Genomic DNA, 27,298 nt, shown 5'->3' with positions numbered 1-27,298 from the left:
GCTTGTGTCTCTGGCCACTCTCATTAGCTGTGTGACCTAGGGAAAGTCACTTAACTTCTCTGAGCCCAAATTTTATTTCCCAAATAAAAACCGGGGCAATAATCATGCTGTCTGGGTGTCAGCACAGCTGTGAGACTAAGCAATGCATGAGCACACACGCTCGGCACCTCCCAGGTGCTCACTCTCGTTGTTAAACATGAGCCCACGTGTGAGTGTGTCCATGGGAGTGACTGTGGGTGAGCTCACATACGTGGGTATGCTGGCCTTGTCCAAAGGGAGGCCACCGTCCGGCCATGCGTTGGAGTCACTTCCGCAGCAGGAGGGGTGGGAGGCGCTGGGTCTCCCCCCTCCCAACCCCAGCGGCCCAGGTCTGGAGCATGACCCCGTGGCCTCTCAGCGGGGGCTTCTGCCCACCAGCTGAGTGGGCGCAGGCTAAGCATGACAGGGGCAGGGGCGGGAGCCTGGGCACTGGAGGGCACCTAGGAAGACGCCCACCCCGTGAGCTCAGGCCCTGCTGGGGGATAAGGGCAAAGCCTGCAGATTCAGACTGGGTCTCGAACCCGGGCTATGCCCCTTACCTAGTGGTCTAAGCTTAACACGGGTAGCTGACCCTCGCTCGGTCTCAGGGTCCTCATCTGCACAATGGAACTGGTTCTATGCTTGCCTCACAGGGGTGCGTGAGGGTTCGGTGGCAGGGGACAGGCAAAAGGCCTGGCATGGGGCTCAGGAGCAGCGGGCTCACACGCTTCCTCCCAGCTGCACACTCAGCAAGCTCCTGGCAGCTTGAGACCGGCCATGGTGGGAGCAAACACCGCAAATTCGAGCTCGGGTTTTTGGGTTCTTTTGGTTTTTTTTCCTGCCCAGAGAGCCGATTACCAGCACACCACTGGGCACGATACTCAACCACACTCTACAGATAATTGAGCTACACTCAGTGAACACGAAACTCCGTGAACGGAAAGGGGAAGTTAGAGGCTGCTGGGGCCACACCCGAGACATCCTCAGCGCACTGAGTATTGGGAAACCCTGGGTGGGGAGACAGAATGTGGTAGCAAGGCTGCTGGGTGTGCTGGCTCTCAGTGCCACCCGGCAGCAGCTGTCAGCTTCGCTGAACTGAAGCCAGAGAAAAAGGAAGGAGTGGCATTTGCACGCTGGAGGAAGGAGAAACGGTTTGAACCTCCAAACCAGAACGTGCATCTGCTGAAATACTGCAGGGCAGGTCAAAGAGCACTGGGCCAGGGGTCCAGAGATACACTGCTGTATGGCCTGGGACAAGCCGCTTTCCCTCTCCGCACCTCGTCTCTTGCCCGAGGGGAGATCAGTCTCTAGTCCCTACCAAGTCCAACTCCCTGTGTAAACCCTGGGCACTGGGCCACCAAGGGCTGAGCTTCTTCCCTGGCACAGCAGTTCTCCATCAGGGGCAAGTCTGTCCTTCCTCCAGGGACATTTTGCAGTATCTGGAGGCATTTTCGGTTGCTGGTCCTGAGAAACGGTGCTCCCGGCATCTGGTGGGGGGGCCGGTGATCTTGCCAAACAGCCTCCAATGCAGGGTGATAGCCCCCCGTGACAAACAATGATCTGGCCCCAGATATCAAAATTGCTGAAGTCAAGAAACCTTGCCCAAGCAGGACAGGGGACATGGAGGGAGTGCCTCAGACTCTGTTTCCCCATCTGTAAAGTGGGTAAAAATTCTGCCCTGCCTACCAGGCACGGGGTTGCAGCAAACACTGTGTCCTAGCTCACCCCGCACCCATTTCCAAGTCCTGTCCCTCCCCTCCTCCACCACAGAGGCTGGGAAAGCAAAGCCCCCCCTTTTCTAGCCCCCCCTTGCAACTAAGGGTGGTCCCCACGACACCACTCTGGCCAATGAGAGGGAAGGAGAAGCCCACTCAGGGCTATCAGTGTCTGATTTCCTGATAAAAGGCACCATCAATGGCCTGGCCACTCTCTTTCCCGTCTTTTTCCTGCCTCAAACCTGGAGGCCACATGCAAAGTGGGGCCCACTATCTTATGATACAAGGCCACAAGCAAGAGAACAAAGGCCAACAGGCTGAAGGTGGCGGAGCCTGGGGTCCTGCCGACCTCACAGGATGCAACCCAACTGTTCCAGCAGCTGTCAGCCCCCCTGACTCTGGGATGCAAGAAAAGCCCCTTTGCTTTAAGTCATCCTTAAGTTTTCGGTCACTTTCAGGCAAAGGCCTTCCTGATAAGAAACTGATGAACTACTGTGTCAGTGGTCTGTCTCTAACAAAAGTCCCTCATGCACCCTAATTTATAAAAAAAAGAAAGAAAGGAAGGAAGGAAGGAAGGAAGGAAGGAAGGAAGGAAGGAAGGAAGGAAAAGAAAGAAAGAAAGAAAGAGAAAGGAAGAAAGGAAGAAAAGGAAAGAAAGGAAGGAAGGAAGGGAAAGAAAGAAAGAAAGAAAGAAAGAGGAAGAAAGAAAGAAAGAAAGGAAGGAAGAGAAAGAAAGAAAGAAAGAAAGAAAGAAAGGAAGAAAGAAAGAAAGAAAAAGAAAGAAAGAAAGAATCGGGGCACCTGGGTGGCTCAGTCAGTTAAGCATCTGACTTCGGCTCAGATCACGATCTCACAGTCCGTGAGTTTGAGCCCCACGTGGGGCTGTGCGCTGATGGCTCAGAGCCTGGAGCCTGCTTCAGATTCTGTGTCTCCCTTTCTCTCTGCCCCTCCCCTGTTCACACTCAGTCTCTCTCCCTCAAAAATAATTAAACATTAAAAAAATTTTTTAACTGGGGCACCTGTGTGGCTCAGTTGGTTAAGCATCCGACTTCCACTCAGATCATGATCTCACAGTTCGGGAGTTCAGGCCCCACATCAGGCTCTCTGCTGACAGCTCAGAGCCTGGAGCCTGCTTCTGATTCTCTGTGTGTGTGTCTCTCTCTCTCTCTCTCTCTCTCTCTCTCTCTCTGCCCCTCCCCCACTCACACTCTGTCTCTGTGTCAAAAATAAATAAACGTGAAAAAACATTTTTTAAAAAAGGATCAAAGGTGAGCTGCTTTGATCGAAGCGGAGAGCAGGGCCCAGGGTCTGGGACCCAAACTCCCGCCTCTACCTCAACCCCAGAGACGACGCCGGGCCCTCTTTGGAAAACCAGGGTACCCCAGCGCGGCTCCACGGGGAAGCGCTCTGTGAAGGTCACGGACAGCCTGCCAACTGTTGCCGCTGAGCGAATGGCACTGCCCTGCAGGCTGGGCTGAGCAGACATTGTTTCCTTCTGACGGCGAGGACACGGAGTCATGCGCCATTTCACATCTGCCCGCCGTCACACTATGCGTCCGTGACCACGTGCCTGCCGCTGACACCGCCAGCGCCCTGTGCTCTGATGGTGCCCTTCACACTCGCAGCCTCTTTGAGCCCACGGAGGGCTGCCTAACCCCCAGGGACAGACACCGGCTGGCCCTTCCTCGGCCTCCCAGGGCTGTGCACCCCCGGACAATGGACAGACCAACCCCCAGAATGCACCAGTGCCCGTGGGCACGACTCGGCCCACCAGTAAGGAGACTGGCGAGGAGGAGGAGGGGGAGGGCAGAGGGGGTACTCACCACTTTGGCTTCTCCTTGTAGACAGAAGGGCTTCTCTGCAAAGAAGAGAGAGGCGACAAGTCAGGGAGCATGGCTTCCTCAGGCCACACCTGATCTAACTAGGAGGGCAGCATGGGGCCCAAGCGGAACCAGCCAGAGCAGGCCCGGCCCTGGGGGCTGTGCACGGTTGCCCTCCCCAACTCCCCAGACGGCCCGACCGTGTCCCACCCCCTCCGCCACGCTCAACGATTCTCCGGCGTCCCCCTATGTGCTCACACCGTGCCTTCGAAGTCCTCAGCGTGCCTTTTCTTTCCTACACACGTCTGCCTGTGGAGATCTGACTCAGCTCAGATGCCACCTGCTCCAGAAGGCCTGACTCCCCTGGGATTTCCAGACACAATCCTAGACTCCCACCCCCTCGGACAGCTCTGTGGCATCTTGCCTTCTTTAAAGGTTTTTTTTTTTTTTTTTTAATTTTTTTAAAGTTTATTTTTGAGAGACAGGGAGGGAGGGAGAACACAAGCCGGGGAGGGGCAGAGACAGAGGGAGACAGAGGATCCAGAGACGGGCTCTGCACTGTCAGCACAGGGCCTGATGAAGGGCTCGAACTCACAAACCATGAGATCGTGACCCGAGCCAAAGTCGGACGCTAAACCGACTGAGCCACCCAGGTGCCCCGCATCTTGCCTCTTTAGTAGGTAAGTTAGTGGCACTGCCTTCTACCCCAGGCTCTGAGCTCCTACAGAACAGGGGCTGCCCTGTCCAGCTGTCTGACCCACAAAGCTATGCCCAGCACTGGACTGACCGGAGACACCCCAGAAAAGCTTCCTAAACAAACGGATGAATGAATGAATGAATGAATAAATGAATGTGTCCTGAACAAATGTTTGAATGAATGAATTATGAATCTGTCCTGAACAAATGGATGAATGAATGAATGAATGAATGTGTCCTGAAGAAACAGATGAATGAATGAAAGAACGAATGCATGAAAGAAAAAGGAACGAAAACTTACTTTTTTTCTGGGTCATAATGACACATTTCACCAGCCCTATGATCACCAGACCCAAGGTTGTCACAGCCACAATCAGTCCTAGAAGGACAAAAAAAAAAAAGCTCCAAACAACTGCAGAAAGCAAACTCAAACATACCAGGGAGCCAAGCAGCTAAATCAGTGACCAAACATGCCTGGGATGTCACAGGAGGGGCAAGCCCTGTCCAGAGACTCTCAAATTTAATCACAAGACAAATAACCAAAAAATCTGACCAAACAAGACATGTCTATTGGCCACATCCAGCCCCAGGGACACCAGTTTGAGACCTCTGGCCTTGAGGTAGTCCTAATCCCAGAAGGGAAGCCCATGGGGTGACCTGGCCCAGCCCAGCGGCTAATGAGTTCATCGGAGACGGCAACCAGGAAACCACCTCTGCCTGCAGATAAAACGCGGACCCTGCCTCTCCCACCCGGGCAGTTCTTCGTGACAGCACCAGGTCTTGAAAGAAGACAAGCCTCACCACCCGCCTCCCAGAGCAGAGCACAGGGTGCAGCCTGCAGGGGGCTCTCAGAGAGACTCAGAGCTCGAACAGGGGAAGGGACGCAGGGAGGCTGAAGGAGCCCTCCTGGGACTTACCAATGAGGAGAGAGATGTCGCCCGTGCTGAGCCCTTCAGCTGGGGGGGTTGGGCCCATCACGAACAGAAGGGAGGTGCTAGGGGCCGTGCGAGGGCCTGGAGTCAGCTCCACTTGCTGGGATAGTGTAGACGCTGGCTGGGACGTGGGGGCTGGGCGTGGGGCCATCCTCAGGGTAGGAGGCACAGAAGCGCAGACGGCATCCATGGTTGCATTGCCAGGGATGGCCACTGAGCCACAGCTGAGGGAGGAGGAGGCTTGGTCAGGGCACAACAGAGGCCTGAGGGCTCAGCGTGGCTGGGCTCACCCATGGGAGCCAGGAGGGAGGAGAGAGTATTCGTGCCACACGACCCCTCAGAACCGCCCCTGTGTGTCCCCTCCCCACCTCTTCCCATCCCCCCCCCCCCCCATTGCTGACTGCCAGGGCAAGGATGCCACTCACCTGCTGTCTGTGCTGGGCCCCACCCACCCACTGTAGGATAAACCCACCCAGGAGCTGAACAGAGGTTCGGCAATGCCTCCACCCGAGGGAATGAATGCGGGGACTTCAGGCACCATGGCACGGCCAGTCTGTGCTCTAGACCCCACAGTCGCCCAGGGACTGCCCTCCCTGCTCCTCCAGAACCAATCGACCCAGCCACTCACATCCGGTGGGGCCTGCAGGCATCTGTGGACGACGTTGTGTCGGAGAACGTCCCTGGGCCACAGGGAGCGCACACCACATTTGACGTTGCAGTTCCTTCGAGGAAAAATTGGAACCCGTCGCCAACTCAAATACTTAGCAGAATGACTGGGCCTTGGCACAAGAGTCCCGGGGGAAGTCTGAGGGGCCTACGGACCTCCGTCTTCACCTCCATCCCTTAAACCACACAAGTGTGTGTGCGCGTGCCCACCGGGCCGAGGTTGACGGTTAACCAAATCTAGTGACTTCCTGGCCTCCGGGGTCACGTGGGTTCATCTTCCGTGGCACCACCCGATTTTCCAGTAACCCTGGGCTTCAGCTGACCCATCTCTGGATCCCCAGGGCCTAGTGCACAGTAGGAGCCTAATCTGGCATGCCGGAGGAAAGGAGGTAGGGGGAAAGGGCGGGCAGCTGGCCACCACTGCTGACATTCCCGGCCTGAGCTGATGGGCTGGTGCCCATGAAGGAGAGGCCCAGCGGGGTCCCCGAGGCCCACTGGCTCCAGCCCCGTACCTGGCCTGGCCACGCCGAAGCCCGGGCGGCACCTGTGCAGGGGCGCACACAGCCGGCACCCTTTCTGCCTCTTCAACGTGCAGTACCAGCCCGGCCTGCAGGTGCAGACGCGGTTCTGTTCCGGAGTGCAGGCCTGAGTCTCCACTTGGTCTACGAGAGCGAGAGGGCAACCCAGGGTTATTCCCGCCTCCGCCGGCCCTGCCCACCACCGTGCCCACCCCGTCGCCCAGCCAACCCGCCACCCACAGAGAGCTCTGGTCTCCAGAAGGCTGGTGGACCGCCCCACGCCCCAGCACGGGGCAAGAAGAACACTGGCCACGCAGTGCCAAGGCCCGCGGTCTCGCGGGCACAGTTCTCTCACGGCTGCCCTTGGCCTGCCTGCCCATGGCGCCGTGAAAGGGGACTTGGTGAGACAGAAGATGAAAATGCTGTTGATGGGGGCACCTGGGTGGCTCAGTGGGTTAAGCATCCGACTCTCGGTTTCGGCTTGGATCACGATCTCATCATGGTTTCGTGCGTTCGAGCCCCACGTCGGGCTGCACGCTGATAGTGCGGAGATCGCTGGGGATGCTCTGACTCCCTCTCTCTCTGTGCCTCCCCCACTCACACTGTCCCTGTCTCTCTCAAAATAAATAACTAAACTTAAAAAAAAAAAATGCTGTTGGTAAACAGGGAAGGGCTGTACCCATACAGCCCCAGGCTCCGGAGCACGAAAACACCTGGCCTGGGGTAATCCTAGCCAACTTTGAGTCAAAGGGGCTGGGCTGCTCAACGGCCGGGGGAAGGTGTCAGGGCCCAGCCCCGGCTCTGAACCCACTCACCAGAGGTGCAGCGGGAGTCACAGCTCAAGCACTCGTGCACCCAGTTCCAGAGCTTGGTGTAGGTGCTGTCCTCGCAGCGGGCACACATGGTATCTGAGGTCTCGGTGCACAGCGACTGTGCATGGTAGCCTGAGAAAGCAGGGGCCAGAGGTCAGTGGGGTGGGAGCTCTGCCGGCGCCCCGGGCTCATCCGCCATTCCCCAGAGCCCCAGCGTCTTAAAGCCTGGCTGGGAAGGCTCTTTGAAAGGGTTCCAAGTCCCTCACCGAGTCATCCAACATCTTGCAGGTCCCAGCTGTCACTCCATCTCCAAACCCCTGATGCTCATAAAATACTTTTCCCTCTGCTCTTTCCAGATGCCTGGGATTCCGCCAATGGGACTGCCTGTTACTGGTCAATCACACTTTAGTGAGAACTGGTTTTCTAGCTCCTTTCTTCTCGATAGCTACAATTCTCTTTACCTGTGGGTGTGAACTAGCAGTAAGCCAACAGCACACATGTAGTCCCTGGTCTCCTACCAAGGATGAGGACATGGGACTTGTGGGCCTAGAGAGAAGGCATGCCAGGGGATAGGACAACATCAAAGCAAACCATTAAGGAGTTTCTCTCTTGAGCCTTGAGCCCTATCCTGCCATCTTCACTGCTGTGCTAATCCAGTAACTTCTTATGGGGACCCTGCCGATTAACAGAAAAAGAGTTACTTGTGAGGTCTCTTAAAATGGCTGTGGGAGATGACAGGTACACATGTGCCTGCCCACACCTCAGGCTAATGGCTCAGGGGCCCTCCAATGGCTCCCTAGCTTCTGCAGAATAAAATCTAAACTCCTTACCATGGCTCCTGCTAACTCACTCACTCTGGGCCACACACTGGCCTCACTGTTCCTCAAGTTCACCAAACAGGCTCCTACCTCAGGACCTTTGCACTTGCTATTTCCCCAACCCAACAGGCTGTTTCCTGTACATTTGGACTACTCACTCCTTCACCTCCTGCATGCCTCTGTCCAAGTGTCAGCTCTTCAGAGAGGGTGTCAGACTCCCTGACCACTCCATATAAAACAGCAGGCCTAGTCCATCTGTCTCCACTGACTTTACCCTGCCTTGTTTTCTTCACAGCATTTACCCTCTGATGGGACCACATATCTGTTTCCTCTGTTGGTTTGTCTGTGCCTCTATCAGATGCAAAATCCATGAGGGTGAGGATTTTCTCTGCCCTGCTCTCTGTTGTATTCCCACCACTTAGAACAGCACCTGACACTTAGCAGATGCTAAGCAGAGAAAGGGAGTTGGGAATTCTGCCAGGAAGAGGGAACAACATGTGCAAAGGCCCTGAAGCAGGAGGCAGCGTGGGGCCAATTCATGGAAATAGAAGGAATGCGGTAAGAATTGAGCGCCGTGACCCTACCCCACTCCAAGTCCCCCCCGCCACACACCCTCTCCAGCGGGTCAGGGCCCCAGTGGCCACCCCTTACTTACCAGGCTGACACTTGCTACAGCACATCTGGGTCCTCTCGTCGAAGTATTCTGTCAGTTGGCATGAGCTTCCAGGCCCCGGAACGTAGGGGAGTAATGTAACCTGGAAGAGGGAAGGGAAGGACAGCCATCAGCATGGCCACCCCTGGACTGTCATACTTAACACCCATATCCCCATCCTGTGGCCTGCAGGTGTTTGGCCCCCTCCCTGTTGCGGCTCTACTGACGTGGGGACTTCTCCCTTTGAGGGGAAGGTAGGAGAGTTTTCGCCTCTCACTGCCTCTTCTTCTTCCCTCAGTGTAGCACGCTCACGTCTGGAGGCGGGGGCACTGAGCCCGCTGGCCGGAGCACAGGGCTAGCCCCTACCACTCCTGGGGGGCGGATGTGAGGCACCAAAGCCAGTGGCCTCAGTCACAGAGAGCCACAGTGCCCAGCACAAGAGGGCCCTCTGCCTGGGATTCCTCCTATTCCTTCCTGCACCTGGGAATCACCCCTTCACGTTTCTGGCTGAATGCTGCCTCCTCTGAGAAGCCCTCCCTGACTCCCCCAGGCTGTGTCCGATTCCTCCTCCTCTGGGCTCTCTCGGAACACTGGATAGGGCCCCTTCTAACAGCCAGCTCATTGTGCTGAAACGGGGGTACCTACTTGTCCTGCCACGTGGGCGCGCGCGCGCACACAGACACACACACACACACACACACCCCATAAGTGTCTGCAATGCAGGGGACAGAAACAACGGCCTCATCATCTCTAGACCCTCAGCCTCCAGCACGGGATGCTCACAGGGTTGGGGCTCAGTAGGTGAATGGTTGTCGATGACCAACAATGACAGGTTACCATGCGTCGAGCGCCTATGGGGCGCCAGGTGCTCTAGTGAGCAGGTGCTGCTGCTCCCCACTCAGAGCCCCTTTTCCCAGCAGGGCACCCATCCCCCAGCTGCCCTGGGTGCTGCCTGGTAAGGGCTCCGGCCTCCAAGTGGGACTGACAGAGCCCTGCCCCCCCACCCCCACCCAGGGATCAGGCTGCAGGGAAGCTGCACATGGCCCTCCCCTGCTCCCTCCACAGCACCGCCGGGGGTTGGGGGCAGGGGCATGACTGGCAGAGCCTGGGGAAGCCAGACTCTTGGCCGGGTCCTACATGGGGGATGAGCAGCCCCGGGGAGCAGCCCCAGACCCACCCTGGCGGCACCTGTCAACAGCTGGAAGCCATGGGAGGGGGCAGGGGTGGGGGAGGACCCCCCCGGGGCCCGGGCTCCCTGCTACAGAGCAATCTGTGGCTCTTCCTGTCCCCACGCCTTTGCCCGAAGTGCCTTCTGCACCTGGTCTAGCTCCAGGCTTCCTCTGACAAAAATCCGTTTCTCTCTTCTCAGCAGGCTCCCCCTGAAGGCTTCCCCGCACGCACCCCACCCTGAATAGTCACTGGGACCCAACATCCCGACCCCCTCCCCCAGGGCGCCTGGCACGCAGGGCTACGCCAACCCCCACCCAAGACGGGTGCCCTCCGAGCCCGGAGTCGGGGGTAACTCTTTACTATGACCCCAGGGCCCGGCACGTAGCAGGTGTTCAGGGGTCACTAATCTGAGCCGTGGGCTTCATGACATCTTTCCTCAAGGGGTCCAATCCAGCACCGTGGCCACGAAGCATAAACATGGGTGCAGACGCCTGCCCCCGAAGCCCACCCTCCACCCTGGGGCCAGTGCCAAAACCCCTCTAGAGGCTGGGAAAGACACGGGCGGCTGGCAGGGGAAGTGGGAACCATCCTGCACAACACAGAGCCTAAAAAAGTAACTTCCACCCCATCTGGACTATAAGCTTGCATGCCCACAGCTGCTCATGTTGCCACACACACACACACACACACACACACACACACACACACAGTCCCTCTTCCCTCCCCATCCCGTCCTGGAACAGGCTGCCAGGTACTGGACAAAAGATGAAGCAAGCCTCCTTATCAGGGCTCCTCGCAGTTGGGGGTGAGGCTCACTGTCAGCGTTCAAAGCATCTGGGGGCAGGGGCATGCAGAGCAGACCCAGAGATCAAAGGCTAGGGGAGCCCCTAAACCAGAGGAATCCTACAGCCGCCTCTGCACACTCCATTCAACTGTGTACTAACCCCAGCGAAGGGCCTGACTGTCCCCCACGGCCCCCCACACGGGCCCTCCCTGCAGGCTGCGGCTGTGTGGCTTCCCTGAGGGCAGGGGCTGTGCCCCTCCTCTGGCTGAGCGCCCCCAGAGGCAGCTGCCTGTCCCCTCAGGCAGCAGCCCCGAGGGCAGGGAGGGCTGCACCTCCTTCTCACCCCGGCAGGGTGGCTGGCACAGGTCTCATGGACGCCCCGCACAGCACACTGGGGGCTTCTTCCCCACATGGAACCTCAGCAGTAACTAGGGAAGCCCCTCACTCACGCAGGGCTGAGAGCCACAGGGCCAGTGAGGCTCCTGGTGGCAGAGAGAAACCCTCACCCTCCCAGGGAAGCTCCTGTGGTGCAGCCGGGGGAGGCCTGCCCTGTCTGGGGGGAGGATTTCCTGTCAGGGTTCAAAAGGCCTGATGGGAAAGGGCCCTGCCTTGGCCAAGTCTGTGCTCTCTCCACCCACAGGCCAAGGGTTCCTGGATGTAGGCAGACAGCGGGACCCCCATAGCCCCCAGGCCACTGCCCGGAGGCCTCCCCTCCGGGGCCCCTTCCTGTCAGAATCTTGTTATAAACACCCTTCCCTGCACTTCCTCCTGCCACTCTGTGTGATTCCAGAGCCCAGGAGCTGGCGGTTGGCAGAAGAGGTCAGCCCTCCCTTGAGCAATCTTAAGGCCTGTTTATGCTCTCGGACAGAGGGAAAAAAAACAAAACAAAGAAAAAATCCAACAACCACAGCCCCGTCATGGCTAAACAATGAGGAACAGAAAGCCCCTCTGCAGAGTGGGACAAAAGGTCACTCCCTCTGCTGCGGAGCTCCCAGAGCAGAGGCCCGGCCAAACCACAGCCCTGGGAGCCAGGCCTCAGTCACCTCAGGGGCCACATGGGCCAGGGGTCTCTGGATGGCCCCAGAAGGTGGCAAATGGTCTCTGGGAAACCCAGGGCTGTGGAAGCTTCTGGATCCTTGGGCTGGTACTGGGGAGGCTCAGATCCACATACACCCACCCACAGGGGAGCTCTGACATTTTAAAATGAGGAAATAAATTGGATATGACTCAATTTACTCAGCAGTTTAGCCAACCCAATTTTTCAAAACACTGCGTCCCCAGGTGAAAATTTGGAAATCACTGATGACTGTTAACCACTCATTTACAGGCGCTGGGTGGCTCAATCGGGTAAGCGGCCGACTGCGGCTCAGGTCATGGTCTCACAGTCTGTGAGTTCGAGCCCCGCATCGGGCTCTGCCCTGACAGCTCAGAGCCTGCTTGGGATTCTCCCTCTCTCCCTCTCTCTCTGCCCCTCCCCCCTCAAAATAAATACACTTTTAAAAACCCACTCATTTAAACAGGCAGGCAATCTGTGACTCAGTGTGGGGATGGGGGACGGGGGAAGATGGACGATGGACGGATGATAACGGATGGATGGATGATGGATGGATGGAAGGACAGATGAATGGATGATGGAAGGATGGATGGGATCAGTGAATAAGAGGGAGAGAGGACAACATGAAGGGAGAGAGGGAGGAGGAAGGGCAGACCTAGCTAACATACAATGTATGAGGTACAGAGATTGTGCGAGATGGAGACAGAGCAGCAAAGCCACCTCCCTGGCCTTCTAAAGGCTCCAGGCCATCCCAGGGCGTGGCTGGTGCCAGGGTGACACAGGACTGTGCACAAGGAGGCCATGAGGGTCCCCCGCTCACCTCCTACAGGCCTCAGAGCTGCCTCACCACATCAGGGTCAGCTGTTTCATTTCCTCTGCTCAACATGGGCCTCCCTCCACCCAGGACAGAAGAAACCCGCAGAACGGGGCCCCTCACACCCACTGTCTCCCAGGCGTAGCCGCACATGTGAGACCCGCGGTCCCGCAGTCTCCCCACGACGTTCACAGACAGACGCTCAGAGGCGAGGTGACGTGTCTGAGGCCACGGCACAAGAGCCCCGCTCCTTGCTCCTCCTCTCCCACCTCCCTTCTCTTGGGGAGGTCCCCAGAACACGGGACCCAAGCGTCCCTTCCCCTCGACACAGACCCGGGACCTCAAGTGCCTCCCAAACTCAGCACACCCTCCCACCACGTGGCCTACATCACTCTTCCAGCTTCTCGGCTTTGGCCCTTTGAGGAGGAAGGAAAACCACGGGATATTCACGAAGCACCTACTACGAGCCAGGCCAGGCGGCAGGCGATTCACGGAAGCCAACTTCCACCCCCCAAAGCAGGGGGGGCGTGTGCCCATCTCCCAGCTCAGGGAGATCAAGTCGTTTGTCTAAGGTCATCCAAGAAGGATGGGGCGGAGCAGGGATGTGACTCTTGCTCTGGTCCTGCCGGAGAAATCTCTGTCCCCTCCTCAGGACGGCTGACAGAGCCAGGTCCTCGGATCTGCCCTCCGCCTTGGTCCCCGAGCCACTGCAGTGCCACCAGCTCCTATGCACCCACCTCCGCGCCAAGCCGGACCTTCGGCCCTGGCTCACGTGGGCACACAGGTTCTACCTTTCCTCGGGCTCTCTTTCTCACACACACACATGCCCCCCAGCACCGGGGACCCCTCTCAGCCTCGGGCCAACAACCTCTGACTTCAGGTGACCACCCAGGAACCTCAGACCAGGCCGGTCCTCCGCAGCAGGCAGGGACGTTCAGCGCCCGAGACCTGGCTCGTCCCAGAGCCGCCCGAGTCACCGGGCTCCGGAGAGGACCCATCCTCAGGCTGGCGGCAGAGGCTCGAAGGTGGCAGGAGCTTCAGACGCCATGTCAGCAGCCCCCCATTTAATGGTGGAGGAAGTCAGGGACGAAAGTGGACACGGTCATTCACTCGGCAAACAGTACTGAGCACTTGGTCCCTAGGTGCTGGGCATTACTGCACCGACCCCGCCCCAGTCTCTGCCCCTCCTGGGAGCAGGAGGCACCGCCTCTCTGATCCCTCATTTACCTGGTGAGTCAGACGTGCCTTTTCCTGCCCACTGCCCCCTCCCCTCCCGACCTCCCTCCCTCTGTCACCCTGGAGGAGCCCGACCGACCAGAGCCCAGAGCAGGGGGAGGGGACACCAATTCAAGGTGGACCCCTCACTGGGGTCACTAGCCAGTGAGCGGCAGGCCAGGGCAGCCTCGCCGGTCTGAGATGGAGTCAGTGCCCTCGCGGGGAATTGGGCAACCCTTGCACGGATGACTTCTGTCCTTCCCGCTCCTGGAGCCGGGCCCGGCCCCGTGTGTACCCCAAGGTGGCGGCGCTCGATTTCTTCTATTTATAAACAGTGAGAGAGAGGAAGGGAAAGCAGGGCAGGACCGGGGAAGGAGAAGCAGTGGCCACCAGGAAGGCGTCATCTGAGAGTACCAAACTGGGGACGGAGCCTTCTGCCCTTCCTGCCACCGTGAGCGCAATCGATGCCTTTGGGGTCTTCGGGGCCTTTTAATTTTCTGGAGACCCCTCCCCCCGCTTTAGAGGCCAGTACCCTTGGGAAGGGGTCACTCTCCCAGCCTCCACTGGGAGCACCGCTGGGAGGGAGAGGGCGGGGAGGGGAGGAGGGGGGAGGAGGTCACAGGGAGAAGCGTCAGGCTTCGGGGAGGAGCACGTGCCTCTCAAAGCTACCCTTGTCGCGGAGCCAGAAGGACGCGGAGGCTGCACAGACCCGGGAGACCCACCGACTGTATACACGCAGCCCTGGGCACCACACGCGTTCTCTCGTTTTATCCCTTCAGCAACGCAAGGGGGTCGACATCACCCCATTTTAGGGATGCAGAAACAGAGGCTTTGGGAGATTCGATACTAAGTCTGAGAGCAGCCGGCCAGCCAGCGGCAGACAGGAAGCAGTCACGGTTCCATCTGCCTCCGTGTCCTTGGACAATTTTATATGCTGTGGTTTTGTCCTGCTCCCTCATCTTATAGAAGAGGGGCCCCGAGGGGAAGCGTGTCTCCTAGGAGAACACTCAGTGAGCAAGGTGCAGGCAGATTCAGAGACTCTCCCGAAAGGGTCTCCAGGGTCCCCGGGGGCAGAGGCCGCAGCCAGGGGGAGGGGCAGAGGCATCTGCAGAAGGACCCAGGGACCCCGACACGGATGGAAACCATCTTCAAGCAATAGAGAAACCCCCTCATTTGCATGGCAGGTCTCTGGGGCCCTGCGGTGCGGTGGGAGGCGGCAAAGCCGCTTGGGCCCCAATCTTGGGGGTTCGTGGGAGCCCCGTGGACTGCAGGGTGCAGCCACATCAGGCCAGACCGACGCGGCAACGACGTTGGGACCAGGCAACGGAGGCTCGCCTGCCGTCATGGAGAGGAACAGCGTCTGCGTCAGGAAAGACCGACCACATCACAGACGGCGGCCCAGGGGTGACCATCCCACTCCCTGCCTGCTGCCTGTGATGTCGCTTTAGAAGTGAGCCTGGGGCAGACAGGAAGCCCGGGCTGGCATCCGGTTCTTGGGGCCCGCCTTTGTGCAAAGTGCTAGCGCTTGAAGATGGCAGGATGTGGCCCCTGCCCCCAAGGAACCCTGCGGCTATTTGCAGAGGACATCCCTTTCCATCCCTCCCGACCCCCCCCCCCAACACACTGGCCTGTCGGTGTGGCCCCCTCAATTCACCCGGCTCCCGCCTCCCCACCCTTGGCATCTCCTGCCAGCTACAGCCTCCTCACTCTTGGTCCCCAGGCTTTCCAGATGGACCCAAAATCACCTTCCTGCAGCCAAGTCTGGCCCCGTTGAAAACCACTGGCTCCACGCCCTCGGGCATGAGCTCATCCCCAGCTTGAGGTCCGGGCACCGCTGCGCGGCCCCCTGCAGCGTCCGGTTCCCTTGCCCAACCATCCCGACCCCCACGGCAGGGCCAACTCTCCAGCCTCTTTCAAGGGTCCTCTCCACTACCACTTTAGCAAAACCTCCGAACTCCCAGATGGGGCCAGAGGTCCCTCCTGGGGGCCCCAGTGACAACCTGAGTAGATCTCTACCCTGCCCAGACCTCTTCTTGGTTAATTACCTGTTTCCCAGTATCTCCCCCTCAAAGGCAGGCACCATGCCCCCTCCACACACTCTGGCTCTGAGCCGGACATCTGGGTTTGAATCCCAGCTCTGCCCTTCACCAGCCTCAGTTCTGTCATCTATAAAATGGGGACGAATATAGTGCCCACCACATGGAGCCATTATGATTCACTGAGTCAATGCGTGTCAAGTGCCCAGTGCCGTGCCCGGCTGGCAGTAAGAGCTAAATGTTCCTCGTTGGGTTTTTATTACTCACTGCTCTATGTCCAGCCCAGGGCACGGCCCACAGTAGGTGCCTAACAGAGGCTGAATTGTTTAACAGATGCAAAAGTTTTCATTTCCAATTAGTTGAAACGAGGTGGAGTCAGCATGAGAACTGGGCAGGAAATGGCTCGCAAGGAGAGCAGGAGGTGTCTGTCCTTAGCTGGGGTAGACCAAGCAACAGCTTTCAGATAAGAGCCTGTCACAGCCACGGCGGCGACCACCGCGAGAAAGTACAGAGCTCTGGAGGGCGATGGCCTGCGGTGGGATCTTGGCTCCGCCTCTAGTAAGCTGACAGCCTGAGCACACAGCTCAACCTCCCTGTCTCCACCGCCTCTCCTATCAAAACCGCCCTCCTCCAGGGAAGGAGGGGCTGTGAGAATTGAGGGCTCGGGGAAGGCAGAAGCGCCTCCCTCCCGGGATGTCAGTCCCAGCCCTGGGCTCACTGCACTCTCCCAGCCCCGATGCAAAGTGACAGAGACGCTGTTATCCCCACCTTACCAGTGGGGAAAAGTAAAGCTCAGAGCGGAGTTCAAGGTCTCGAGGCCCTCGGCAGCAGAGCTATGCAGTTCCCCAGAAGTCCTGAGATCTCACCTCACACCTGAGACGAGTGGATCAGCCATGCACTGTCCCATGGCACCCCGGCGGCAGCCCGGGTGACCGAGGCCAGGCTCACCGGTGGCTGCCCACGACAGCTCCAGGAACACGAGGCTGACGCTGGCCACCATCACTTGGCTCAGGCCGGGGCAGGGCTGAAGCCAGAGGGACCTTGTGTTGCAGGATGGGGTACAGAGGGGCAACCCCTCCTCCTCCTCCTGAGAACCTCTGTCCCACACTAGGTCTTAGGTCTAGTCCAAAGGCCTCCTATTCCTCCCTGAAGCCTCCGATCCTTCCTTCCTGTTTGGCTGCTAACTCCCTCAGCCCAGAGCTCCTGCTTAAACTATTGCAACAGTCCCTCCTCATCTGACTTGCCCACCAAGGCCAGAGTGATCTTCCTAATTCACTCTCTGCTCTAGTCACTCCCTTGCTCTAAAACTATCAATGGCTTCCCACTGCCTCAACCCCTGATAGGAGGTGAGGGTTGTGCCAAAATCATATCATGGACGCTGGAGTGAAGATGCCTGGCTTTGAATTCAGACACCGCCACCTCCCCCACCCCCTTATTAGCTGACAGCATCAGAGTTTGTTTGTTTAATAAATGAGGTTAATAAACCTCTATCTTCTCATCTATAGACCGTACACACTTCGTGGGGCTGTTGTAAGGATTAAGTGACGTAAGACACGTAAAGCATTTGGCACACACTCCAAAAATCACCGCTGTAACCACTTTTAATGCAATCTTTGTATTTGTTACTACTTCCTTTAGTTGGCCCCAAACAGCCCATAACCTCTTGTGTCCTCACTGCTCCCCATGAGGCTTTTGCCCCAGCTAGGCTTTTGTCCGCTGCTACACCTGCCTCGTGGCTCCCTCCACGCCATTCCCCCTCCTGGACCCACTCATCTCGATCCTGCTCACCCTCGGGGCTCAACTTTTAGACAGATCCCTGTGCGGTCATCGCAAGAGGGCAACTTGGAAGAGGCCAGGATGGGGTGGCGGGGAGGGGGCAGAACCAGGAAAATGACAAGGAAAGATGAGGACAGTGACCAAGAGCCGGGCCAGGCAGAGAGTAAAGCCCTCGGGGGCGGGGGCCGGGGGGCGATGGCTGGGGAGGACAGGGGGGAATCGTGCCATGCGTGGGGGAGGGCTCAAGGCTGCTGGGAGGACAGGACAGGATGGAGCAGGAGACGGAGGCAGCAGGCAACAGGGAGAAGCCAAACCCGGAGTCTCTAAGAGTGGCAGACAGAAGCCAGGCTGTGGGTCAGCAGGAGGAAGGACAGGGGCGCCCAACGTGCTGGTGAGCATCCTGATGACTAAGGTGCCCCTGCCGGGAGGGTCACGGTCAAGACCAGACAGGGGCCTTCCAAGGGGGCGCGGCGTGTGGAGGCAGAACTGCACTCCACCCTCTGCCCAAAGCCACGAGCCGTCCCCCACCCCATGCACCACCTCCCCCAGTCCCTCCCCCAGTCTAACACTCGGGGCCAAAGGACTCCAAGGCAGGGGTGGGCGAGGTCCACGCTGATCTCAACTTCCAGCTGGGGCAGCTGAAGCTCAGAGAGGAGAAGGAAAGTGGCCAGGCCCCCCAGAGCTGCAGACTGAGCCAGGACCAGGCCCCAGACCCCTCAGCTCCCAGCCTCACGCTCTGGTCACTTCTACAGCCTCTGGCATCTCTCCTGACAGGCGCCGGAGAAGGCCTCCCACGGACGGCCCAGAAGATACCCGTACACAGCCTGCCTGTCCTGTCCCCAAATCCTTCCCCACACTGCTCTCCACCTCGCACATCCCAGGCCCACTCAATTCCCTGAACCTGCGGCCACAGCAGCCATGCCCACTCAGGGCCACGCTCAGATTGAAACAGATGGGTGGGCCACCGTCTGGACATCAAAAGAAAACAAACAAAACCCCCTGGGGATTTCTGCCCTGTCGGAGGGGCTGGGTCAACTCAGGGCCCCGGCTCCAAAGTCACGGACAGAGCAGCAGTCTGCTGGCCTCTTGAGGACCCAGAAACAGACTCATCCTGTGGCTCTTGAAGTCATTCCGCATTCCACACTGCCTATTTGTCCCGCAGGTGACACCAGAGACGAAGCCTGTCCCTGCAAAGAAGACGTGGAGGCTCAGAGAGGTAGAACGGTGTGTCAGACAACAAGAGAGCAGGGCAGAGACCAGACCACGGCTCCAGCCTGGGGCCTCCTGGACAGCTGCCCCCGCAACTCCGCTCCCCCAGCGCTGCTCACCTCTGGGGCAGAAGGAAATCTATTTTCCCAAACCCCAGTCGGTAAACAGACACTTCCTCCTACTGGGTGCGCACCCCAAGTGCCCCAAACCACAGTGATGTCACTATTTCCCCGGTGACCTCACAACATGCCACAGTGGAAAATGACCGTGAGCCCCACAGGGGTGGGCCTTGAGCTTCAGAGTCCTAGCCCCACAGTCAGTAGCTCGGCAGAGGGGGGACAAATGCCCAAAGCCCCGGGCTGTGAAGGACGCCTGCCAGACTCAGCACCAGCGGGGAGGGCTGTGTGCCCATCACAGGTAACAGAGGGCTTCTTCGAGGAAACCGTCACTCCCACCGAGGCTTCCTTGAACTCGTGGGTTCCCAGACAGCAGGCCCTGCAGTGGGTGCCCACGGCATAGACTTACTCACGGTTTGAGGCCCCAGGGAGTCTGGCTTCTGAATTTTACTAAGTGGCAAGGAGGCAGGAAAGCCATGAATCCTGTTCTGCCTGAGGGTTCTGCATCTTGTTCTGGATGCAAGTTGACAGGCAGCCAGGAATTCTTGGTGCCACTGGGGCCTGAGTCAAGGAATCATTCCAGGCAAAGCCAGCGGGATTGAGGTCAACAGGAAGAGAGGCTGGGAAGCCAAGATATTCACAGTGGGGAGTGTTGGGCTCTGCTTCCTGGGAAAACTTTTAGACACGCACCCCTCCTCGGTCTACGGCCTTTGTTAAACACATGCAAAGTTAGCACTTCCCTGACATTCCAGGAGAGTGTTGGGATCAGTGGTGGGAGGTTTAATAGAGAGGAATGCTTAGCCCCAGAGAAGCTAAGTAACCTGAAGGAGGTCACACAGCAAGCCAGTGGCAGTGCTGGGCTGGGAACCCGGTTCTCCTGACACCTGGGCCAGTGTTCCTTCCTTGGGGCCTTGCCATCTTGGAAGTCCCTTAGAGGCTGGAGAATGGCCTCAGAGGATCCTCCAAAGGGCTTTCCCTTCTCAGGGTTACAAGTAAACAGAACTTCAGGATCACAGAGATTAGAAATGGAAGAGACTTTAGAGATAGCCTGGAAGAAGGACCATCTTGAAGGCAGGGAAGCTGAGGCCAGATAATCCCTTTCACGGGGAGGTCTTAAGACTCCTCGAAACTGTGCCAAATGTACCCCTCGTTCACCCTCAAATGACATACAGCACCTGTCACTCATGAAAGGAGTGGGGGAGTGATTTCCTGACCCCCTGGCCGTGACCACATGCTAGGGTCCGGAGGCCAGGCAGTCGGACAGGTGGTGAGAGAGGCCCAGTGAGGGGGCTTCAGGGGAGGAAGGACAGCCAGGAAAAGGCAGGGCAGAATGAAAGTTGCTCTCAGGGATGTTGGGCATAAGCTCTGGGCAACCAGAGGTCTGCTACCCACACCTTGGGGCCCTTGTGGCTCAGAGACAGAGAATCTGACTCCCCGGTGGTCCCCGCCTCAGCCTGAGCACCATCCCATAATGCAAAGTCAGGTCAGGCCCTACAAAGCCACCAATGCTCAAATAGCCACCAGTGAACTGCATAGCCTACAAAGCACTTTTAACCCTGACAAGCATCCAATGAGCTGGAGGTCGTTCCCATTTTCCAGTTGGAAACACAGAGGCTCCCAGAGATAGAAAGACTTGCCAAAAACACACAGCCTGTAAACAGCAGAGGAAGGATTTGAGCTGAGATCTGCCTGATTCTGAGGGCTGGGCCCTTCCCCTAAGTCATCAATACTGCTTCCCCATGACCCAGCAAAGGGCCCGGAACTGGGAGCCACAGCATCCCCACTTTGTTCCCGTTCCCCTGGTGGCACCCCTCTCTCCTCCCTAACCCCCAGCTTCCCTCCCTTCCCGCTTCTGGGCCAGTCACATGCCGATCGGGGCCCTGAGTCATTGCCAGTGGATGGCCCTGTCACGAGCTAGAGAGGGGATGTGAAGGACAGGAGGGAGCACTTTCAGGAGAGCACCCCTAGCCTCCGCAGACCCAATACGGCGTGAAGAGGAACCCAGAGAAATACCCCAAATGGAGGGAGACAGACTGGAACCCAGCCCTGCCACCACTGGCTTCTCAAACCCTTCTGCCTCAACCAAAAAACAGGGCCATGATACAGGTCAAATGAATATTTTTGCACATTTACTCAATATTTTCTAGCACCTACGACATGCCAGGCACTATTCTAAGCCAGCGGTTCTCAACCAGGGCAATTTCTCCCCCAGGGGACGTTCAACAATATCTGGTAACATTTTAATTGTCACAACTAAAGGGGGGGGGGGGGTTCTACTAGCATCTAGTGGGTAGATGTCAGGGATGCTGGTAAATGTACCAGAACACACAGGACAGCCCCAAAACAATGATGTGGCCCAATGTCAAGGGTGCTGAGAATGAGAACCTCGGTTCTAGGCGGTGAGTCTATAGCGGCGAGCAGGTCCCAGCCCTCACTGTGCTTACAATCCAGTAGGAAGATGCGGTAAAAGTGAAAGAAACAGAACAAAGAAAACAAAGCAGGTCAGGGGAGGGAGAGCACCTGGTGGGGAGCTTTTGTGGGCAGGATGGTCAGAGAAGGGCTCTCTGAGAAGAATTCATTTGAGCAGAAAGAAGTAGTGTGATGAGACTAGGGGAGATCAGCAGGAGGAGCATTCAAGGGAAAGGGAAAGGCAAGTGCAAAGGCCCTGAGGTAGGTGTGTGTGTGACATGCCTGAGGAACAGAAAAGCAGCCAGCATGGCATAAAACTGAGAGCTGAATGGAACACATACAAACACACACACACACACACACACACACACACACACACACACACCATGGTTGACATCAAAACTCCCCCTGCCCACCCGACCCAACATACAACCTTCCTGGCTACTCCTCTAGGAAGCACTGGATGGTCAAGGCCATAAAGTATCTCCCAGCCCTGGAAAGCAATGGTGCCCCAGGATGTCAGTGAGGGTCACTACCTAACACAAAAATGCCTGGCAGGCTCTCAGCCATTATCTGCCGCAATACCTTTCACACCCACTCGGCTCTGTGAGGACAGCAAGGTGGGAAGTACTTTCCAGGCCCACAGTGTCCATGCCACTAACTTGGCCCAGCTCTCAAGGGCGGGTAGGGGCAGAGCCCAGGTCTGTGACCATTGGCAACGTGGCTCCTGGAGAGCTGGAGCCGGGTCATGGTCATTTGAGGTCCCCAGAGCCCGGGACTGGGGTGGGCCTAGAGTAGGTGTCCACGAATGCTGGGGGAATGAATGAACGGCGCCGTACCAGGGTGCCTGGCTGGCTGCCCGCCGCCCTGTGCGGGAGGACCAACCACCGGGCCACATCCCCAGTCAGCACACAGGCTCCCCTCTGGGAGGTCAGGCAGGGGGCATCCCGGGACAGCAGGTACACAGATCACCCATCTCCACATCAAAGGCCATTGTCCCCAGGTCAAACTGGGAGCCCCAATCTGTCCCCTTAACCCCAGCTGGCCCTAGCGCCCCGGGTAATGAGCAGGCAAGTAGTAGGGGCCCCTCAGCCTCCAGACTTCCGGTGAGAGGCAGGCCGACCCCCTTCCCAGCAGACAGCCAGACGGCAGGGGCCCTGCCCATCCCCATCAGAGGGCACCAAGTGCTCTTACCTATTCCGCCAGCTCTCCTGGCATTTATTTGCCGAATGAATGAATACTAGATGAATGAATGATGCACTCCACACCAGCCAGAAACGGCGTTTAAAGGAGGCAAAAGCGCGGATGGCAAAATGAATCTGCCACACCCTACAGCCAGTTCAGGTCCCCCGGGGGGGCTCCTTCTGCAGCTACGGTGAGTCACGGCCAACAATGCTGAGTACACACTGTGGGTGAGGCAGCTGGCTGGGGGCAGCGGGGAGATCCTGACACAGGGAGCACAGTGTGGAAGGAGCTGGGGAATCAGGCAGACCTGCATTCAAATCCCCCCAGCCCCTCCCCGCCCCCAGCCCCGTAATCCTGGGAAATGTCACAACCTCTCTGGGCCCCAGCTTCCACGTCTCCAAATGGGAACGGCAGCAACCACCGCCCCCACCCCAACCCCACCCCCTCCCCCGCCTTTTAGGAGTTGCTGTAAGGAAGCTTTCAGTGAGATTCGGTACTAAAGGCCTAGCACAGTGCCTGGCACTTAGTTCATAAAAACCAGGGGGAAGAGGACCCCACAGGCCCTGCGCTCAAGGAAATTTCCACCTGTTGAGGTAGATAAGACACCACTAGATTCAAAAGCAGAATAGAGTCTGTTCTTGGGAGAAACAAAGAGCTTTGATCCAATCCAACCGGGAGGGTGAGGAAAGGCTTTTCTGGAAGGGGTGGTTCGTGGGAAAGGCCAGAAGGAGGCGGCAAGGGGTGTGCCGTGAAGAGGGGACGATGCAATGACCAAGTCTCTCTGGATGTGGGGTACGGATGCAGAGAGGTGGCAGAAAGAACCCAGATACTTCACTCACTCCAACCTGGGGCCCCCCGGGGGAATTTCTCCCTCCACCACTGGGAGTCATCAGCAGGCTTCAAGGGCAGGCGCAGAGGTACCCCAATACGGGGAGCAGTGCCACCAAGGAGGGTCAGTGGGAGAGGCAGCGGGGGCCAGGAGGCCAGCTCCGAGGCTGTGGACATAGTCCGGGGCGAGGGGACCTGAGCAGACACGGGAGCTGGCCCGGAGGCGTGGGAAGTGAGAGACACCAAGGACCCCTCACACTACTCTGGGACTCAGGCGTGGTGTTGCACAGAGGAGCCCTGCACCTGTTCCCCCGATGGGCTCACGTGGCCCCAGGGTTCACCAGGGCAGGACAACACCCCTTGAGGGCCGAGTCTGTGACTTGACCCTGCGCTCAGGCTTTCAGAGCTGGGATTCTCCTGACCCTCCTCTGTTTTCAAGACAACCTCTGGGGCAGGCCCCCCCTCCCCACTGCCGCCCCAGGGTACATCCTGGCACCCGCTGCAGGTGAGTCAACTCCGGTGCGACAGCCTCCATCCTCTGCCCTGGAGAGCTGGACTCTAAAGACGTCTCCAGCCGTGACCAGTGAGTCACTTCACATTACCGCATGAGCCAGTGCCACCTCCCACCTTCCTCCCTGTGAAGATGTTCACCTGAGTCAGCACATCACACATTCATCAGGGTAAGGTCACGAGGAGGTTGGAGGGGGGAAATGCCCCCTTTAGAGGAAGAGCGCCCCCTATGCCCTTCCACAAAATACAAGTTCTCTGAGCCTCAGTTTGCCTTCTCTGTGAAATGGGGTTACTCTAGCTTACCAGACCACGCAGACAGCCAAAAACAGGCAGAGGATGCACGATCCCTTTGCAGACTCTACCTTGCTACCGTGGTGGGTGCACGAGGCCTGTTTTCTCCATGTTTCTGCAGTCCCTAAGGGGCCGCGTCTGCCTTGGCTAAACTGCCCAGAAGGCCTCCCGCACCTCCTGTGTCCCCCGAGCTCAGATACAGGCCCTCGCGGAGGTCAGCCCAGGGGAACCTGAAGACACGGTCTCCTCCCCAGTACCCAGAGTCCGCAAAGAATGAACAGGCTCCGAAATGGTCGCCGGACCCCCAAGTCCGTCCTGGCGAAGGGGTCTGCGCAAACGCGCGGGGACGCAGCCCACGGTCCTACTGTGCCCTTATTAGGCGCTTACTTACTGCACATCTGGCCCTGTTCTTTCAGACGCGCAGCCCTAGCATTTCTAAGAAAGAGGAAAACCATAGCCCAGAGGAGGAGGAAGTCTTCTAAAGAGAGGGCCCGCGTCCGCAGCGAGGACAGCGCTCCGGTACGGGACCCCCTACCCCGCCGCGGGAGGCGGGCCGGGCGCCGCAGTCGCAGGGGTGTCTGAGTCGGGGGCCAGACTCTAACGGGGATCAGCCCGGGGCCGGCCGGCTGGCCCCAAACGCCCGGGTCGGCGCGGCCGGAGGGGACGGGCTGCGCCCCGGGGCGGCGGGGGCGGAGCTCGCGGCCGGAGCGCACGTGTGCCACACAGGCCTCGGGAGGGTCCCGGCGGGTCTCCGGGCGCGCGCGGCGACCGTCTCACCCTCAGGGGGCGGCGCCTCGGTCTCCCCGAGCCCCGACGCCGCGCTCCGGGATGGGGGGGTGGGGTGCGCGCCAACCGGCGGGCGTGAGAGCCGCGCGGGTCACCCACCTGGGCGGGCACGGCGCGCCCCGCGGCCCAGAGCTGCAGTCCGACGGCCAGCGTGGCCCAGAGGGCGGCGGGCGCCATGCGTGCGGCGGCGGGAGCGCGGGCGGGTCCGGCCGTCCCTGGCTGTCGCGCCCTTGGGCCCTCGCGCCTCCTCTCCGCGCCCCGCTGCCTCCGGCGCCTCCGACGGAAAGCGAAAGCCTGAGTTCTGGCGGCCGGAGGGAGGCAGGTGGAGGGGGCGGGGCGGGGCGGGGCCTCTCGACCACGCCTCCTCCCCGCCCCCGCCCCCGCCCCCGCCCCCCTCGCGCACGGCCCCGCGTCCCTGCTCCGGCTCTTACCCCCTCAACTCGCCCGGGGCTCCCGCTCTCCGGGACCCCTCCGCCTCCACCTCCTTCTCGTGCCCCTTCCCCTTGAAGTCACCCTCCCACCAGGTTTGTTGCTGCCCCCAGGCTGTGCCTCTCAACCTGCCCTGCATCCACCTACCCCTCCCACCCACCCCCTTCCCCCGCTGGCTCCCCATTCCTGTGGGGATGGGACACTAATTTGGAAAAACATCTCCCAAAGGTGACACTAGCTCTGGGGGGCCACCAGTTTTCTATATAATTCACTCATTTGGACTCGAGCCAGACCATCTGAGAGTGTCTCTGCATTAACCTCACAGTTACATTTTCCAAAGATTAAAAGCTATATAATATATATATTATATTATGTATGTACGCTCACAAAATGTATATGTAACTTAATAAGCTGTGTATACTGAGTTGGCTGTTATTACTATTATCCATTTGTTCATTTATCCTCAAACATTTTTTTTTAGCAGGCTCCATGCCCAGTGTGAGGCTTGAACTCACCACCCTGAGATCGAGCCAGGTGTCCCTGTCCTTAAATGTTCTTCAAGCCCTTCTCAGAGCGAGCCAGACCCTGCCCTGCCTTCCCTCTTAAGTCTCCCGTCTAGGTGACGAACAAGTAAACAAGGCTAGGACAGAAAGCCATCTGGGAAATTGAGGGCGTCCAGAGAGAGCCCAGGCCAAGGGCCGCGAGGGCTGGCGGGCTCCCCTGGGGCTCGCATCACGACCGAGCACCCACACTCCCTGCCATCTTCCCCGTCTTCCATCTTCCTCCTCGTTGAGCCACAACTCTAATTTTTTTTTTTTAACGTTTATTTATTTTTGAGACAGAGAGAGACAGAGCATGAACGAGGGAGGGTCAGAGAGAGAGACACACAGAATCCGAAACAGGCTCCAGGCTCTGAGCTGTGAGCACAGAGCCCCACGCGGGGCTCGAACTCACGGACCGCGAGATCATGACCTGAGCCGAAGTCGGCCGCTTAACCGACTGAGCCACCCAGGCGCCCCGAGCCACAACTCTAAAGCAAGGGCCAGCCCCGTGTGGCCAGAACTCACTCCCCCAGGCCTGGGAGTCCGTGCCCCCAGCACACAGGGCATTTCGGAGGAGTGGGGTGGGCAGGGCCGCAGGAGACAATTCTGTTCTCCCATTCCCTCACTGCAGGCTGCCAAGAGGTTCAGGGACCTCTGCTCTGGGCCACCAACCCCCATGATGGAGATAGCAAGGTTGGTGTGTCTAGGCACTGAATGAAACTGGGAAGTGACTCTTGTGAGGTGGAAAATCCCATCTCCTGACCAGGAGTCTGGGAAATTACCTGGTTCCCAAACATTTCTAAGAGATAGGCCACGCTGAGGGTGCGGCTAGCACAACCCACAAACTTGACTCTGCATAGAGAGTCAGCCTCTAAAACTAGCACAAAGGTTTCTTCTGGCCCTTACTAGTCTCGCCTGGCAGTTTTGAGGACTCCCCGATCTGGAAGAGAGAGCCAAAGACCAGGAGTGGGGAGGGGGGGGTCACCCGGTGGATGCAGGGACAAGTCGTTCTCCATGGATGACCCACGTACCTCTCAAACCCAATGGGTCCCACTGGCTCCTCCGATGGCTCCCCATCCCAGTGAATGGCTCCTTCACCACCCAAATGTGGGGATCCTCCTGGGACCCCACCTCCCATCCCAACTCCATCAGTGGACCCAAAGGGTAGATGACAGCCAAGTCGAGAGAAAAGCAAACCTCTGCCTGGTGATTCTATCAAGGATATTTATTTTTTTAAGTTCATTTATTTATTGTGTGTGTGTGTGTGTGAGAGAGAGAGAGAGAGAGAGAGAGTCAGAGTCCCAAGCAGGCTCTGTGCTGTCAGTGCACAGCCCAACACAGGGCTCAATCTCATGAACCATGAGATCATGACCAGAGCCGAAGTCGAGAGTCGGATGCTTAACCAACTGAGCCACCCAGGCGCCCTTCTATAAAGTGGATTTAATACAGAGGCATTAGTTATACACGTGTTAAAGGAATTAAAAGGACAATTAGAAG

The 27,298-nt window shown here is 58.2% G+C and overlaps 1 protein-coding gene across 1 annotated transcript in view; it reads right to left on the bottom strand.

Annotated features, from left to right (window-relative positions):
• TNFRSF1B (TNF receptor superfamily member 1B) overlaps nucleotides 1-25,107 on the bottom strand; it is a 32,730-nt gene extending 7,623 nt beyond the window's left edge. Inside the window, exons 1-8 of the mRNA XM_042949200.1 lie at nucleotides 24,930-25,107; nucleotides 8,651-8,750; nucleotides 7,181-7,309; nucleotides 6,360-6,509; nucleotides 5,810-5,903; nucleotides 5,167-5,405; nucleotides 4,551-4,628; nucleotides 3,557-3,591 (exon numbers count right to left, since the gene is read on the bottom strand). Of these exons, the coding sequence (XP_042805134.1) occupies nucleotides 3,557-3,591; nucleotides 4,551-4,628; nucleotides 5,167-5,405; nucleotides 5,810-5,903; nucleotides 6,360-6,509; nucleotides 7,181-7,309; nucleotides 8,651-8,750; nucleotides 24,930-25,007 (903 nt within the window). The 5' untranslated portion in view covers nucleotides 25,008-25,107. The remainder of the gene's footprint in view (nucleotides 1-3,556; nucleotides 3,592-4,550; nucleotides 4,629-5,166; nucleotides 5,406-5,809; nucleotides 5,904-6,359; nucleotides 6,510-7,180; nucleotides 7,310-8,650; nucleotides 8,751-24,929) is intronic.
• Between the last annotated feature and the right edge of the window lie 2,191 nt (nucleotides 25,108-27,298).

This window comes from Panthera leo, chromosome C1 (assembly GCF_018350215.1).
Source record: "Panthera leo isolate Ple1 chromosome C1, P.leo_Ple1_pat1.1, whole genome shotgun sequence".
NCBI classification, from domain to species: Eukaryota; Metazoa; Chordata; class Mammalia; order Carnivora; family Felidae; genus Panthera; species Panthera leo.
Note: the sequence above shows the minus strand (reverse complement) of the source record. Positions and strands in the feature narration are given on the sequence as shown.